This window comes from Chrysochloris asiatica, unplaced genomic scaffold (assembly GCF_000296735.1).
Source record: "Chrysochloris asiatica unplaced genomic scaffold, ChrAsi1.0 scaffold00154, whole genome shotgun sequence".
Taxonomy (NCBI): Eukaryota; Metazoa; Chordata; class Mammalia; order Afrosoricida; family Chrysochloridae; genus Chrysochloris; species Chrysochloris asiatica.
Window position 1 is genome coordinate 4,388,000 of NW_006408672.1, and position 16,014 is coordinate 4,404,013.

Sequence of the window (16,014 nt, forward strand, 5' to 3'; positions counted from 1 at the left end):
TTGAGATCCACAGGGTTTTCATTGGCTGATTTTTGCAAGTGGATTCCAGGTCTTCAGCATTATCACAGCAACACACAAGCCTCCACCGAGAGACACGTGGTGGTTGAGCATAAGCTATGTGGGCAGGGAATTGAACCCAGGTCTCCTAGGCGGAAGGGGAGAATTCTACCATGGAACCACCAATGTCTCCTCATATAAATCCTGGCATATAAATATTGTGCCAAGATCAATATAATTAACAAATATTGGTTGGTTGAAAGAAAGTCCCAAATCTTTATGGAATATTGACTATACGTGTTTAGGTGATAAGATTCCTGGACCATTTCATGAGACATTTGTACAAAACACATTTATTAAGGAAGTACAATGTTAGCTTAGCTCTTGTGGTATACAGCCTTCTATCTGTATCTCTGCTGGCCAGCCAGAATATCTGTTCTTCTTATTATCAAAGTGGTTGATCTACATAAAAGAAAGAGAAGATTTTTAGTTCTTCTTTAATCTAATCAACAAATACATAATGTGTCAACTGTAAGCAAAGTTGCTGCCTAGAATGGGATTTGCTTTAACCTACACTGGGTGCTGGATTTATTTCCCCATTTTTCTTAATAATTGACCAGTACTTGTTGTTGGTGTTGTTAAGTGCTGTTTAGTTGGTTCCAACTCATGTCGACCTGAATAGTGTTTCCAAGACTTGTAAATCTTTACGGATGTAGAATGGCTTATCTTTCCCTCTAGGAATAATTGGTGGGCTTCAGCTCTGGACCTTGTAGTTAGCAGTCGAGTGCTTATCTGACAGATACATAGCACTCCCCTGAACAATACTTAGGACAGCTGATACAGTACTGCCAGATAGAACTTTTCATGGTGATGGATATGTTCTTTAATGTTCTATAATCTGATCTGTTCAAAACTAGCCACCTCTAACTACCAAATTCTTGAAACCTGAGTATATGAATTGAGTTTAAAATGCTACTTAATTTTAATTACTGTGAATTAAATAGTTACATTTACCTAGTGGCTGCCATACTGGATTGCACAATTCTAACCTTTGGGTTTTATCCTTCTGTCTGGAAGGAAAATGTGTTTTTGTTTCTGTCCCCAGAGTTTTCCTAGAGGCTCTTGGTCAGCAGACATGTCAATATTGAGGCAGGCTTTAGTCCTCTATGTCTTCAATTCTTTCACAGATAATGGGGCACCTTAGCTTAATGCTTAAATGAAATAATGTGCATTTTAAACTTTGAAAATTTAGTTACCTCTCATTTTGTTTATAATGGCTTTACTGAGATAAAATTCATATACCATAGAATTTACCCATATCAAGTATACAGGTCAATGAAATATACCATATTCACAGAGCTGTACAACTACCACCACAACCTGTTTTAGAATGCTTTCACCATTTCCATCAAGAAATCTTGTACCATCAGCAATTATTTTGCATTGCCCATGATGCACCCTTATGCCATGCCTTAGTACTAGCCAACCAGGAATTTACTTCTTGTCTCTATGGTTTAGCTTATTCTGTACATATTGCATACATGGAATCATACAATATGAAGTCTTTTTTATTTTTAACAATATTTCAAGCTTCACCTATGTTATAGCATATATCAGGACTTCGTCCCTTTTTATGACTGAATAATATTCCATGGATATTTGTTGTTGTTGTTGTTAAGTATCATTGAATCGGTTCTGACTCATAGTGATCCTATATGGGGCTTCTAAGGAGTGACTGGTGGATTTGAACCACCAACCTTGCAGTCGAGTGCTTATCCTACAGTGCCACATTGATCCCTTAATTAGGTGACAGAGATTTGGATTGTTTTCATTTTGGGGTTATAAATAATGTTGCTATGAAACATCTGTATATAAGCTTTAGCATGTTCATTTCTCTTGGGCCTATAGGTAGTAATGGAATTCCTGGGTTATATGGTCATAGTGTGGCACTGCAGGTGAATGCACTGGACTACAAAGTTAGTTTGAACCACAAGGTTGGTGATTCAAACTCACCAGCCATTCCTCAGAAACCCTACACAGGGTCGCTATGGGTTAGAACCAACTCAATGGCACTTAACAACAATGGTTACGCTGTGTTTAGACTTTTGAGGTCCTTTTCAGTGTCTGACAGTTCTAGTCTCTCCCCTTCCTCACCATTGCTTGTTTTTATCTGTGTTTTGGATTATAGCTAGCCCAGTGAGTGTGAGGAATCCTGCTGTGGTGCTGTAAGATAAACACTGAATTGCTGACTGCAAGGTTGGAGTTTCAAGTCCCCCAGCTGCTCCTTGGAAGTCTACAGGCTAGCTAACTAAGAGTAAGAATGACTCCATGACACTTAACAACAACAGCAAATATGTGTGAAATGATGTCTCTTTAAGTTTTGATTTGCATTTCCCTAATGGCTTATGGTAAGGAGCTCTGGTAGTGTAGTGATTACGAATCAGGCTGCAAAATGCAAGGTCAGCAGTTCAAAACTACCAGCTGTTCCGCGGGAGAAAGAGGAGGCTTTCTGCTCCTGTAAAGATTTATAGCCTCGGAAACCCTGGACAGGGTCGCTATGAGTCAGAATCAACTTCACGGCACATAACAACAACAAATGGCTCATGGTATGAGAATCTTTTTATGTGCTTGATATTGTTGTTGCTAAGTGTCATTGAGTCCATTCTGATTCACTGGGGCCATGTATAAGGTTCCCAAGGAGTAACTGGTCTGTTTGAACTGTCAACCTTGGGGTTAGCAGTCCAGTGTTTATTGTAAAATGCCACAGCAGGACTTGTTCTGTGCTTATTAACCATTTATTACATGCTCATTGGGGAAAAGTTTTATCATATAGCCTTTGCCCAATTTCAAATGGAATTACTTGTCTTTTTATTAATTGAGTTGTAACAATTATTTGGAGACAAATAAGTCCCTTATCAGATAAATTATTTAAAAAAAAATTTTTTCCCATTCTGTGGCTTGTCTTTATTTTATTGATGTTGCCCTTTAAAGTGCAAATTAAAAAAAAAAAAATTCATGATGTCCAACTAATGCATTTTTTTCTTTTGTTGTTTATTCTTTTGAGATCATATATAAGAATCTATTGCCTAATCCGAGATCATGAAAATTTATGTCTATGAATTTTTCTAAGAGTTTAATGATTCTGGCTTTTACACTTAGGCATTTTATCTATTTTGACTTAATTTTTGTGTATGGTATGAAGTTGGGGCCCAATTTCATTCTTTAACACATGGATATTCAATAATGTCAGTACAATTTGTTGAAAAGACTGTTCTTCTCCTCATTGAATGTCAAAATCAATTGACTATAGAATCGAGAATCTAGAAATTAACCCATCCACATACAGCCAACTGATTTTCGACAAAGTACCTAAATATATTGCCTGGGGAAAGGATAGTCTTTTCAACAGATGGTGCTGGCAGAACTGGAAAGTGATATGCAAAAGACTGAAACAAGATCTTTACCTCACACCTTATACAAAAACCAACTCAGCATGGATTAGAGACCTAAATATGAATCCCAGAATTATGAAGGCCACCAATGAAAAAGTAGTGACAAATGTGAGGGCTCTAATTCAGGGAATACACAGACTACCAAACATTTTGAAAACTGCACAAACAAAAGTAAACAAAATAGTTGATTAGGACATACTAAAAATTAAATACTTATGTGCATCAAAAGACTTCACCAAAAGAGTAAAAAGGTTAGCCCACAGAATGGGAAAAATTATTTTGTAACAACACATCAGACAAGGGACTCATTTATAAAATATATAGGAAACTACAACACCTCTACAAGAAAAAGACAGATAACCCAGTTAAAAAGTGGGCACAGGACTTGAACAGACACTTCACTAAGGAAGAAATCCGGGCAGCCAACAAACATATGAAGAAATGTTCACGATCACTAACCATTAGAGAGATGCAAATCAAAACAACAATGAGATATCATCTCACACCAGCAATAAGAGCAAAGATTAAAAAAGTAGAGGACAATAAATGCTGGTGGGGATGTGGAGAGATTAGGATGCTCCTGCGTTGCTGGTGGGACTACAAAATGGTCCAACCTCTCTGGAAAGCAATATGGCGCTTCCTCAGAAGGTTGGGAATAGAAATACCTTATGATCCATCAACTCCTCTACTTGGTATTTACCCATAAGAAATAAGAGCCATAACACGAGTAGATATATGCACACCAATGTTCACAGCAACACTATTTACAATAGCAAATAGATGGAGACAGCCTAAGTGTCCATCAAGTTAAGAATGGATAAACAAACTGTGGTACATAACATAATGGAATAGTATGCTACCTTGAAGAATACTACCTTGCTACCTTGAAGAAACCCACATTTGCAGATAATATCCGTTTGACCTGGTCTCAATGACTAGATGATCAGAGCGCAACTAGAAGAAGAAAGAAGAGGGAAAAAAGAGTAATCTGATACAATTTGATGAACTTGACCTACACCTATGGATGCAGTGACTCAAAAGAGGGAACAAATCCTTACAGCAAGGATCATTCCCACCCTCTCCATACACAGAGTGGACAGGGACGGGCAACTTGGACATTGGTTATCCAAAATGAGGAGGCCACAAAAGCAAGAAGTGACTGGTTTACAGGCTTTCAAGAGGGAACCTAGATCCAGAGGGCATGGAGGAAGATAGAATCTCCACTGAGTAGTATCCAATCTGTCTAGGCGGGACTAATGTAAGGAAATGCAGAATAGGTCTCTTGTGATACAAGGGTGAATAATTGTTACCAGGACTGATTGTGAAGGTTGTAAATGTAAAGGTAGACATTTTGTGGCAAGGAGGGGAGTGATTAACTTTGCAGGTTAGGAGCAGAGGTCCCTGGAACCGTGAAGGGAGAAGAGCGGAGAGCGGAACCCTATCCAAGGAAGCAGCGATCCCTGAGATGGAGGCAGAGATGATGACATGGAGAGATGGAGCAGCTGGGGACTTGGAACCCAGGGAGCGGGGGTTGGGGGTAAAGGGGTGTGGGGAGCAGGCGTATAGGATGTACCATTTCATTGATTGGTGATGCGTGGAGGAGATTGTAACCATGGCAATGAAACAATATACGATAGGATGAATGTAAAACTGATGTTCTCCCATACAAACTGTCACATAATTCACAATAAAATTTTAAAAAAGATTGAATAAGTATGTTGAAAGAATACAATCTTGGAACATACCTATCCTGATTTTAACTGTTCAGCATCCCTTATTCTATTTGAATAACTGCATCTTGGTCTATGTACAGGTTAATCAGGAGAACAATTAAGTGTTTTGGAATACCCAATCTTTGCAATGTTATTTATTTATATTATATTGTATTATATTATATTTATATTATATTATAAATGATTATTATACATAGTCATTAAATATGTGCATTTGTACTTTCTTTGCATAGTCAGTAAAGTATGTGGTAGTGGCAAAAAAAAAAAAATTGCATGAACCTTGAGGATATTATGTTGAGTGAAAGTAGTCAGTCACAAAGGGAGAAATACTGCATAGGACCACTATTGTGAAAGATTAAGGAAAAGAAGCCAAGAAAAAAGAATAACCGGCATATTCTTTGCTAGTTACTGGGATGTGGGGGATGGGGTAAGGGGAGGGAGGGGAAGGTGAAGCACAGAGTAGGGAATAGACACAAGATAGTTTGGGTGCTAGGGAGGGGAGGCAATACATAAGCAGGGGGAGGGGAATGGAAGAACAAGGAGGATGGGAGAAAGATTACGCAGGTTTGCATGGGCTAAGTGGCACAAAGGTAAATAATGATGCATGAACAATCTTGGAACAACAGGGATCTTGGATACAGGAACTGTGACATGGTAGGAATGGGTAAAAGTGGGGAAACAATGTTAAGATGCTTGACTGTCTTTTGAATCTTGGTTTCTCTTGCTAACATTATAAAATGGACACCATTTTATAATGGCGGAGAGAAGGGACTAGCCAGAAATATCACCATAGAAAGCTTGCAAGTCTGTCTTCTGCCTATAACTGATTGGAATACTTAAAATGGGGCTACAATGTGTTCAGTGAAGGAGGCTTCTTGTGGAGCCTCTGCATTACATAATACCTTAGGCGAAATCCTAACCCCATCCAGAATTTTCTGAGGCGGGAAATTTCCACTTGAAAGGGCAAACAGACCAGCCTGGAGTGGCTAGAAGAACAGAAGATAGTTTGGGTGCTGGGGAGGGGGACAATAGAGAAGAAGTGTGAGGGAATGGAAGAACAAGGCAGATAGGAGAACAGTTAGGCAGGTTTGAATGGACTAAGTGAGACAGAAGTAAATAATGATGTATGCAGAACCTTGAAACAGCAGGGTACTGGGATATAAGGATTGAGGCATGGTTGGAAAGAGCAAAAGAGGGGAAACAACGTTAAGATGCTTGGCTGTCTTTTGAATCTTGGTTTCCCTTGCATACCATTATAAAATAGACGCTTGAGGGGAAGAGAAAGGAATAGCCAGAAATATCACCATAGAATACTTGTAAGTATGTCTTCTGTCTATAACTGATTGGAATACCTAAAATAGGGCTACAACGTGCCCAATGAGCCTGGAGCAGCTAGAAGAACAGAAAATACTTCTTGAAAGAAAGACCGACAGGAAAAATACAAAACAATAATGGCAGTCCAACTGATTACTACAAGAACAAGCAAGTTGCTTGCCCAGGAGACATCAAGGCAAGTGGTCAGGTCCCCTCAAGGAAAACCCCTTTCCAAGACTAAGATTCAAGGGGAATACAAGAGCAGACATACACTCTGACTAGTGACCACGTTGGCCACCAATAAGGGGAAGTGAGGGAAAAATAGCAATGAAGCAGCCAGGTAAGCCCTAACACGTTCAATAGACTCCTGTGAACCCGGGTAAAGACCTGGTATGGCAAGACCTGGGGACCCCTGAGCCCACAGTCAATGACATAAGACTAGAGTGGAAAGTGAAGCATCCAGCTGGTAAGAAGTGAGGACATATGCACAAGAACACCACACTTGCAGATAATACCCACTTGACCTCGCTTCAATGGCTGCATGATCAGAATTCCACTAGAAAAAGAAAGAAGAGGAAAAAGAGTAATCTGATACAATTTGATGAACTTGACCTACAGCTATGGATGCAGTAGTTCAAAAGAGGTAACAAATCTTTACAGCGAGGACCATTCCCACCCCCTTGATACACAGGGTAGACAGGGATGGGCAACATGGACATTGGCTACTCAAAATGAGGGGCTACAAAAGCAAGAAGTGACTGGCTTACAAGCTTTCAAGAGGGAGCCTAGATCCAAAGGGCACGGAGGGAAATAGAATCTCCACTGAGTAGTATCCAATCTGTCTGGGCGGGGCTGATGAACAGACATAGGGATAGCACTCATGTGGCACAACAGTGAATAATTATTATCAGGACTGATTGTGAGGGTTGGAAATGTAAAGGTGGACATTTTGTAGCAAAACAAGGTGAGTGGTTGACTTTGCAGTCTAGGAGCAGAGGTCCCTGGAACCATCAAGGTTAGAAGAGTGGAATGCGGGATCCTACCCAGAGAAGAAGTGACACCAGAGATAGAGGCAGAGATGATGACATGGAGAGAGGGAACGCTTGGGGACTCTAGACCCAGAGAGGGAGAGGGGCTATGTGCTGACAGTCAGTGGGTAGGTGCAGGGTATACCCTTTGGTTGTTTGATGATGCATGAAGGGGATTGTAACCATGGCAATGAAATGATATACAATAGGATGAATGTAAAGCTAATGTTCTCCCATGTAATACAAAAACATTTTTAAAAAATCAATTGACTGTAAATATGAGGCATCATTTTTTAATTCTCAATTCTCTTTCATTCATCTATACTGTCTATTTTTATGCAAGTAACACATTACCTTAGTTATTGTGATTTGTAGTAAGTTTTGATATTGGAAAATTTGAGTCTCCTAACTTTGTTCTTCTTTGTAAGATTGTTTTGGTGCTTCTGGATTCTTTGATATTTTCATGAAATTTTTAGGAATAGGATGTTGGCAAGCAACTAACTGGTAATTTGATAAAGATTACATTGATTTTGTAGATCACTTTGGGGAGTAATGCCATCTTAGTACTATTGTTAAATCTTCTGATCCTTGAACAAGGGATTGTATATTGATTTTGTACTCTGTAACCTTGTTGAATGGTGTTGCATTCATTGTCAAAATGAACATATCCAGATCTGTCATGAAGTACAATGCTGTCTGTGATAGGAAAATATCCATGTGCCTACAGGGAAGACCAGTTAATATCACTATTATTCAAATTTATGTACCAACTACTAGAGCCAGTGAGGATGAAATAGAAGAATTCTATCAACTTCTTCAATCTGAAATTGATCAAACATGCAATCAAGATGTATTGATCATTACTAGTGATTGGAATGGAAAGATTGGGAACAAAGAGGAAGGATCGGTAGTTGGAAAATATGGCTTTGGTGATAGAAATGATGCTGGAGATCACATGATAGAATTCTGCAAAATCAGTGATTTGTTCATTTCAAATACCTTCTTTAGACAGCATAAGAGATGACTATACACATGGACATCACCAGATGGAATATATAGAAATCAAATTGACTATGTCTGAGGAAAGAGACCATGGAAAACTCCATATCACCAATGAAAACAAGGCCAGGAGCAGATTGTGGAACAGACCATCAACTGCTCATATGCAAATTCAAATTGAAGCTGAAGAAAATTAAAAGAAGTCCATGAGAGTCAAAATATGACCTTGAATATATCCCACCTGAATTTAGAGATCATCTGAAGAACAGATTTGATACATTAAACACTGAAGACCGAAGACAAGAAGAGTTGTGGGATGACATCAAGAATATCATACATGAAGAAAGCAAAAAGTCATTAAGAAGACACGAAAGAAGGAAAACGTCAAAATGGATGTCAGAAGAAACACGGAAACTTGCTCCCCAGTGTAGAGATACTACAGCAAATGAAAGAAATGAGGAGGTACAAGAGCTGAACAGAAAAATTTAAAGGTAAACTCGAGACAACAAAGTCAAATATTACAACAAAATGTGCAAAGATCTAGAGTCAGAACACCAAAAAGGAAGAATACAGCATTTCTCAAACTGGGGAAAGCGAAGGAAAATTCAAGCCTCAGCTTTTGTTATTGAAGGATTCTCTGGGCAAATTATTGAATGATGCAGAAAGCATCAAAAGAAGTTGGAAGGAATACACAGAGTCACTGTACCAAAAGGAAATGGCTGATGTTCAACCGTTTCAAGAGGTAGCATATGATCAAAAGCCAATGATACAAAAGTAAGAAATCCAAGGTACAGTGAAAGAATTAGCAAAGAAAAAGGCATCAGGAATTGATGGAATACAAATTGAAATCTTTCAACAATCTGATGCAGCACTGGAGGCACTCACTCTTCTATACAAACAAATTTGGAAGACAACTACCTGGTCAACTGATTGGAAGAGATCCGTATTTGTGCCCATTCCAAAGAGAGGTGACCCAACGGAATGTGGAAATCATCGGACAATATCTTTGATATTCCATGAGAGTAAAGTTTTACTAAAGGTAATACAAAAATGGCTGCAATTGTACATTGACAGAGAACTTCCAGAGGTTCAAGCCAGATTCAGAAGAGGATGTGGAACAAGGGATATCAATGCTGATGTCTGATGGATCTTGGCTGAAAGCAGAGAATACCAGAAAAATGTTTACCTGCACTTTATTGACTACGCAAAGGCTTTCAATTGTGTGGATCATGACAAGCTATGGACAGCATTGTGAATTATGAGTATTCCAGAACACTTAATTGTGCTCATGAGGAATCTGTACATGGACCAAGGGGTAGTTGTTTGAACAGAACATGGAAACACTGAATGGTTTAAAATTAAGGAAGGTATGCAACAGGGTTGTGTTCTTTCATCATACTTATTCAACCTGTATGCTGAACAAATAATCCGAGAAACTGGATTACATGAATAAAAATGTGGCATCAGGACTGGAGGAAGACACACGAACAACCTGCGATATGCAGATAATAAAATCTTGCTTGCTGAAAGTGAAGAGGACTTAAAATATTTACTTATGAAGATCAAAGAGCACAGCCTTCAGTATGGATTACATCTCAACGTAAAGAAAACAAAAATCCTCACCACTGGGCCAATAAACAACATTCTTATCAATGGAGAAAAGATCGAAGTTGTCAAGGAGTTCATTCTTCTTGGATCAACTATCAACACTCATGGAAGCAGCAGTCAAGAAATCAAACAATGTATTGTATTAGACAAATCTGCTGCATAAGACCTTTTTAAAGTGTTGAAGAGCAAACATATCAGCTTGAAGACTAAGGTGCACCTGACCCAAGCCATGGTATTTTCAGTTACCTTTTATGTATATGAAAGCTGGACAGAATAAGTAAGTCCATAGAAGAACTGATGCTGTTGAGTTATGGTGTTGGAGGAGAATATTGAAAGTGCCATGGGCTTCCAAAAGAATCAACACATCTGTGTTGGAAGACGTGCAGCCAGAGTTCTCCTTAGAGGCTAGGATGGCCAAACTTTGTCTCTCACACTTTAGACATATTGTCAGGAGGGACCAGTCGCTTGAGAAGGATATCATGTTTGGTAAGGTGGAGGGTCAGAGAAAGAGAGGAAGACCCCTAGTGAGATGAATTGGCCATGTGACAGCATCAGTGGACTCAAGAGTGGCAACAATAGTGAGTTTGATCCAGGATCGGGCAGTGTTTCGTTCCATTGTGCATAGGGTCAGTACTGACTCGATGGAACCTAACAAAACAACAAGTTTTTAGTTATAATATTTTCAGGTTTTTTTTTTTTTTTTTTAATTCTATACACAAGATCATGTCATGCACAGAGGTAGTTTTATGTTTTAACTTCTGAGTAAGCTTAAGTGCAGCTATTTTGAGACCAACTGCCATAACTCGCTTCAATCTCTATTTTCCTTAAGTTTCAATTTCTCATCTCCAACACAGCTAGCCCTTTCTTAAACTCCACACCCTGGGATGGTGGTGGTTATGTGCCGTGGAGTCAGTTCCGACTCATAGTGATCCTATACAGGGTTTCCGAGGCTGTAAATCTTGAGGGAGCAGGAAACCTCATCTTTCTTCCTTGGAACAGCTGGTAGTTTTGAACTGCTGACCTTGAGGTTCGCAGCCCAATTCATAACCACTAAGCTACCAGAGCTCCTTGGGAAGCTCATCATAAAAGCCCTCAGCATGTGAGGGAGATTCCTTCTGACACTGGTTAGACAAACTCCCAGGTTTGTCTGTCCTTGCTGTTGAGTTGTGCTCTCAGTCTCCTTTCTCCATTGACCCTAACATATGGTACTGAAACCCAGGAGAGAAGTTAGAACTCAGGAAGGAGTGGGTAGCTAATCCCTGAAACCTGAGAGTTCCTGGAAATCCACCTCTCCACCTCTCTTTCTCTCTAGTAGACAGTGAGAGATTGCAGTTTCAAGGGGAGGATTGCAAGGCTCTGATTCAGGCATTTCCCATTGAGCTCTCAAAACTCCTGATCTCTTTCTCAGACTGCTCATGTAAGAATAGCCCACTCTTCTCCTCTCTCTCTTTCCTTCTGCAATGGACTGTGATCACAGACCCATTCAAGAGAACCCCTTGGTGGCTTCTCAGAACTCTTGTCAGTAAAGTCTTTCTCCACCACTCACTTCTGAGTAGTCTTTTTTCTTTCTTTTCCAAGGCTGCAGCTTACAGAGGCCATTCTGCCAGATCTTTCCCCATTCAACACTGGTCACAAATTCCTGGGTCTAGGTAAATAAGCCCCAGCATCATCTCCTGAGGATCCCAGGAGATTCATCCTTGGAGGATCACTTAGACTCTCCTGGAAGAGGGTGTGGGGAAGCCCATAATCCTCTCCAGACCATCACTGGGGACACCCTGTGAGAAGGTAGACAGCACCTTCAGCAGTGACTCCTTGATGCACCCAAAATGGGAGCTGGGGTTTTGCAACGCCCCTCACCCCGGCCCACATCCCTCTAGGCTGTCTTCTGAATAACCTAAAGAAATTACACCTAACAGAAATCAATCTGAAAAATTAGTTTCTTTTTGCAATATAACCTGGCCACAATATAAACTGGACAACTTTCAACTTCCAAATTCTCAGAGACTTTGACAACTTCTCAGAGAAACAGCAAAATGGTAGAAGATCCCCTACGTCCAAGACTTTTTCTTCATCTGCTTGTGTCCCACCCTTTGTCAATCCTGTTTGTCTCACCTTCTAGCCTTCTGGGAAACAATGTCCTCCTAAACTTCCTTTTGATCCTGACAGTAAGCCTCACCCATACCACAATCAACCTCCCAAGGCTCTCTATTCACTGCACCACTTCTACCCCTGACTCCTCTACTTCTCCTCCCCATCCTCCTTCTTCTCCACCAACACCTCTCCTGAAGATCCTCCTTCCTCACCACCAGTCACCTGATCCTGGAGTACAGCACCAACTAGCCTCCTCTTAAGGGAAGTAGGTGGGGTCAATAGCCCTGCCCCAGTGCATGTTCCTTTTTCTATGTCCGATTTTTCCCATATCTAAGAATGCTTAGGATCCTTTTTTGAAAGCCCAGTCAAGTTCAGCAAAGAGTTCCTGCAGATAACCCAGTCTTTTAGCTTAACTTGGCAGGATATTTACAGTATTTTAAATGCTACCTTGGCCACAGGTGAAAGGGAATTCATATGGAAAGCAGCAGAAATCCATGCTGATGCCCTCCATGAGCAGGCCCTCACCTGTCAACCTATAGATGTGGATGCCTTCCCTCGCAGAGAGCCGAATTGGAATTATCAGCACAGAAGTGAAGGTACAACAAAAGGATCACATGATTACTTGTTTTATAGGTGGAATAGATAAAAACACCCGTAAGGCTCTCAATTATGATAAATTACACAAGGTCACCTAAGGCCCTGATGAAAATCTTGCCCTTTTCTTTCCCACCTTTCAGAGTCCATGGTAAAATATACCAACATGAACCCAGAATCAAGAGAAGGCCAAACTTTCCTTCATTTGCAGTTATTTCCCAGTCTGTACTTGACACTGGAAAGAAATTACAAAAGTTAGAAGGTCTTCAAACAAGACCTTCTAAACGCAGCTGTCAATGTTTTTAACAACCAAGATGAGGAACAGAGGAACCCAAAAGAAAAACAACTCCACATTAAATATCAGATGCTAGTGTCTGCTACTTCACACTTGCTCCAGCCCAGAGCAGAAAAGAGCACAACAGTCCCTGAAAGGCAGTTTCCATGTGGGCAGGCTGGACACTGGGCAAAAGTGTGCCCTAATCCAAGGCCACCGACTAAGCCATGCCTAATGTGTGGTCAATGGGGCCACTGGAAGATGGACTGCCCCCACCGGGGACACCCTCCCAGGTCAGGTTCAGTCCAATCTTTAGCCCTACCACCACCCGTGAAAGACCCTTCATCCTTATTAACTCTCTTCAGAAGACTGACTGTGCCCGGGATTCTCTGCCTGCATAGCAAGTGTGCCCTCAGAACCCAGGGTAGTCAGGATGGTATCCAGTAAGACCATCTCTTTCCTACTGGATACTGAGGTGAGTCTTTCAGTTCTAACAGAATATAGTGGTCCACTCCTCTCTTCCTCGGTCTCAATAATCAGAATGAAAGGCATATCTGCCACTCCCAAACAAACACCACCCCTCAGTGGTTTCTTTGGAGATTTATCATTCACTCATTCTTTTTTAGTAATGCCCCAATGCCCTGTTCCTCTTGTAGGATGTGACATCTTGCACAAATTAGGAGCCATAATCCATTTTGAATTTCTAAGAGACAGTCACCGCTACCTTTTACTTGCACAGACAACTGGCCTCTGTGTAAGTCCCCATGAAACGACACCAAAAATTTATCTTATTAATTTGGAATACTAATATCCCTGTCATTTCCCATGACCACACCCCTATAAAAATTTCATTAAAGGATCCTTTGTGTCAAATCACTGTCCCTCAATACCCACTTAGTCCTGAGAGTCTTCATGGCCTCCAATCCATTATTTCCTGACTCCTTGCAGCCCACATTTTCATACCTACCCATTCCTCAACACTCCTAATCTCCTAATCTCCCAGTATGAAAACCCTATGGGACATACAGACTCACCCAAGACCTCTGTTGGATTAATCAAGCTGTGTGTCCTTCTTTTCCAGTAGTCCCAAACCCCTACACCCTTCTGTCACACATTCATCACTCCACCATTCATTTTTCAGTATTAGACCTTAAAGATGCTGTCAGGGGTGGAGCAAAGAAACTTCAAGCCTGAGCCCCAACTTGTTAAGTCCAAACTTACATCTTGTGGATTTCTGCCCCTTCCTTTTTTCTTCCTGGCTAGCTCCCCTTCTTGTCCCACTTCTGCTTTTTGCACTCAGTTCCCTTTTCCTCCCTTGCTTGGTCAACTTTTTCTAGCATTTCCTTTCAGAAAGAATAGCAACCATATCCAGAGCAAGGACCCGAGATCACATACCCACAGCGCTACTTCTCCAGGATCTTCTAAACAACTCCCAGCATCGCCCAGACTCAGCAGGAAGCAGCCAGAATAAGAACAATGCCCCCTTCTCTGTATGTTAACAGAAGGCTGGAATGATGAGTCCACGTGCAGCTATTTTGAGACCAACTGCCATAACTCTCTTAAATGCCTATTTTCCTTAAGTTTCAATTTCCCATCTCTGCCACAGTTAGCCTTTCTAAATCCCACTCCCTGGCAAGACCTCACAATTTCCATTTCCACCACAGCTAGCTCCTCCTAAACTCCACTCCCTGCCAAGACCCTCATAAAAACTTCAGTCTGTGCGGGAGGAGCCTTCTGGCCTTGGTCGATAAGCCCCTCCCAGGTTTGCCTTGAATAAACCTGTCCCTGCTGTTTGAGCCATGCTCTCTGTTTTTCTCCATTGATTTTAACAATTTCTTCCTTTTTTGGATGCTGTTTTCTTTTCTTGCCTAGTTTCCCTGACTAGAACTTCCAGAACAGAGCTGAACAGAAATGCTAAGAGAAGACATCTTGGTCTTGTTCCTGATCTTAGAGGGAACTAGTCAGCCTTTCACTATTAAGTGTGATGTCAACTGTGATTTTTTTCAAAGATACTCTTTATCAGGGTGATAAAGTTCCCTTAGATTCTTAAGCTTGTTGAGGTGGGGTTTTTTTTGTTTTTTGTTTTTATCATGAATGGATGTTGAGTTTTGTCAAACGCTTTTCCTGTGTTTATTGAGATAATTATGTAGTTTTGACCTTAAGTTTATCAATGAGGTCTATTACATGAATTAATTTTCAGATGTTGAACCAGCTCTCACCTGAATACCTCTTCATGGTGCTCCTGAGTTATTCTTGAAATGTGTATTATTTCTCTTGCCTTTTTGTCTCCTGTAATTCTGAGATGAACTTTTTACCCTAATAAACCACATAACTGTGTGTCAAGTCTGTGATTCTGAGTGGGTTTCAGTGAATGACTGAATTCAGCAGAGAATAGAAGAGTATTATAGAGGAAAGATGTAGCAGGTGTCAGGGACAATGGAGAGGATGGAAAGTGGAGATACACTTGACTTCACAATCAGCTTTGTGCTGATTGTTACTCACAAAATGATTCATTTAACTCTTGTAGTAATGATGACATTAACTTTCAATCAACACACGTAGGCAAGACAGGTGTTTTCCTGAAACTCATGTTAGAACCACTGTTTCAAACCATATCCATTCTCCAAATTAAACATCTGTTCTTGTAAAGATATAGGAAAGCAAGGACAATTGCTAATATCCCCTTTGCAGTTCAAGTGAGGGTTTGTTTTGTGTGTCTTACCTAAATATTAATAGTGAAACTGTTTGTTGAGAAATCACATTTGACTCAACACTTTTATAACCAGATTGTTTTCTGCTTTGAATTTTTTGTTGGTACCATATGTTTCCAGTAATGGAAGGCAAGCTTTTGTCATGGGGGAAAAAAATAGAAGTGATATGGATTTTGATACATTTATGTGGGGCACATATGTCCCAAGTGGGCT

At 40.4% G+C, this 16,014-nt stretch overlaps 1 protein-coding gene across 1 annotated transcript in view; it reads right to left on the reverse strand.

Moving 5' to 3' along the window:
• Positions 1-369: 369 nt before the first annotated feature.
• The window catches only part of FAM3B (family with sequence similarity 3, member B), a 67,040-nt gene continuing 51,395 nt past the window's right edge, over positions 370-16,014 (reverse strand). Inside the window, exon 8 of the mRNA XM_006870859.1 lies at positions 370-459. Within this exon, the coding sequence (XP_006870921.1) occupies positions 370-459 (90 nt within the window). The remainder of the gene's footprint in view (positions 460-16,014) is intronic.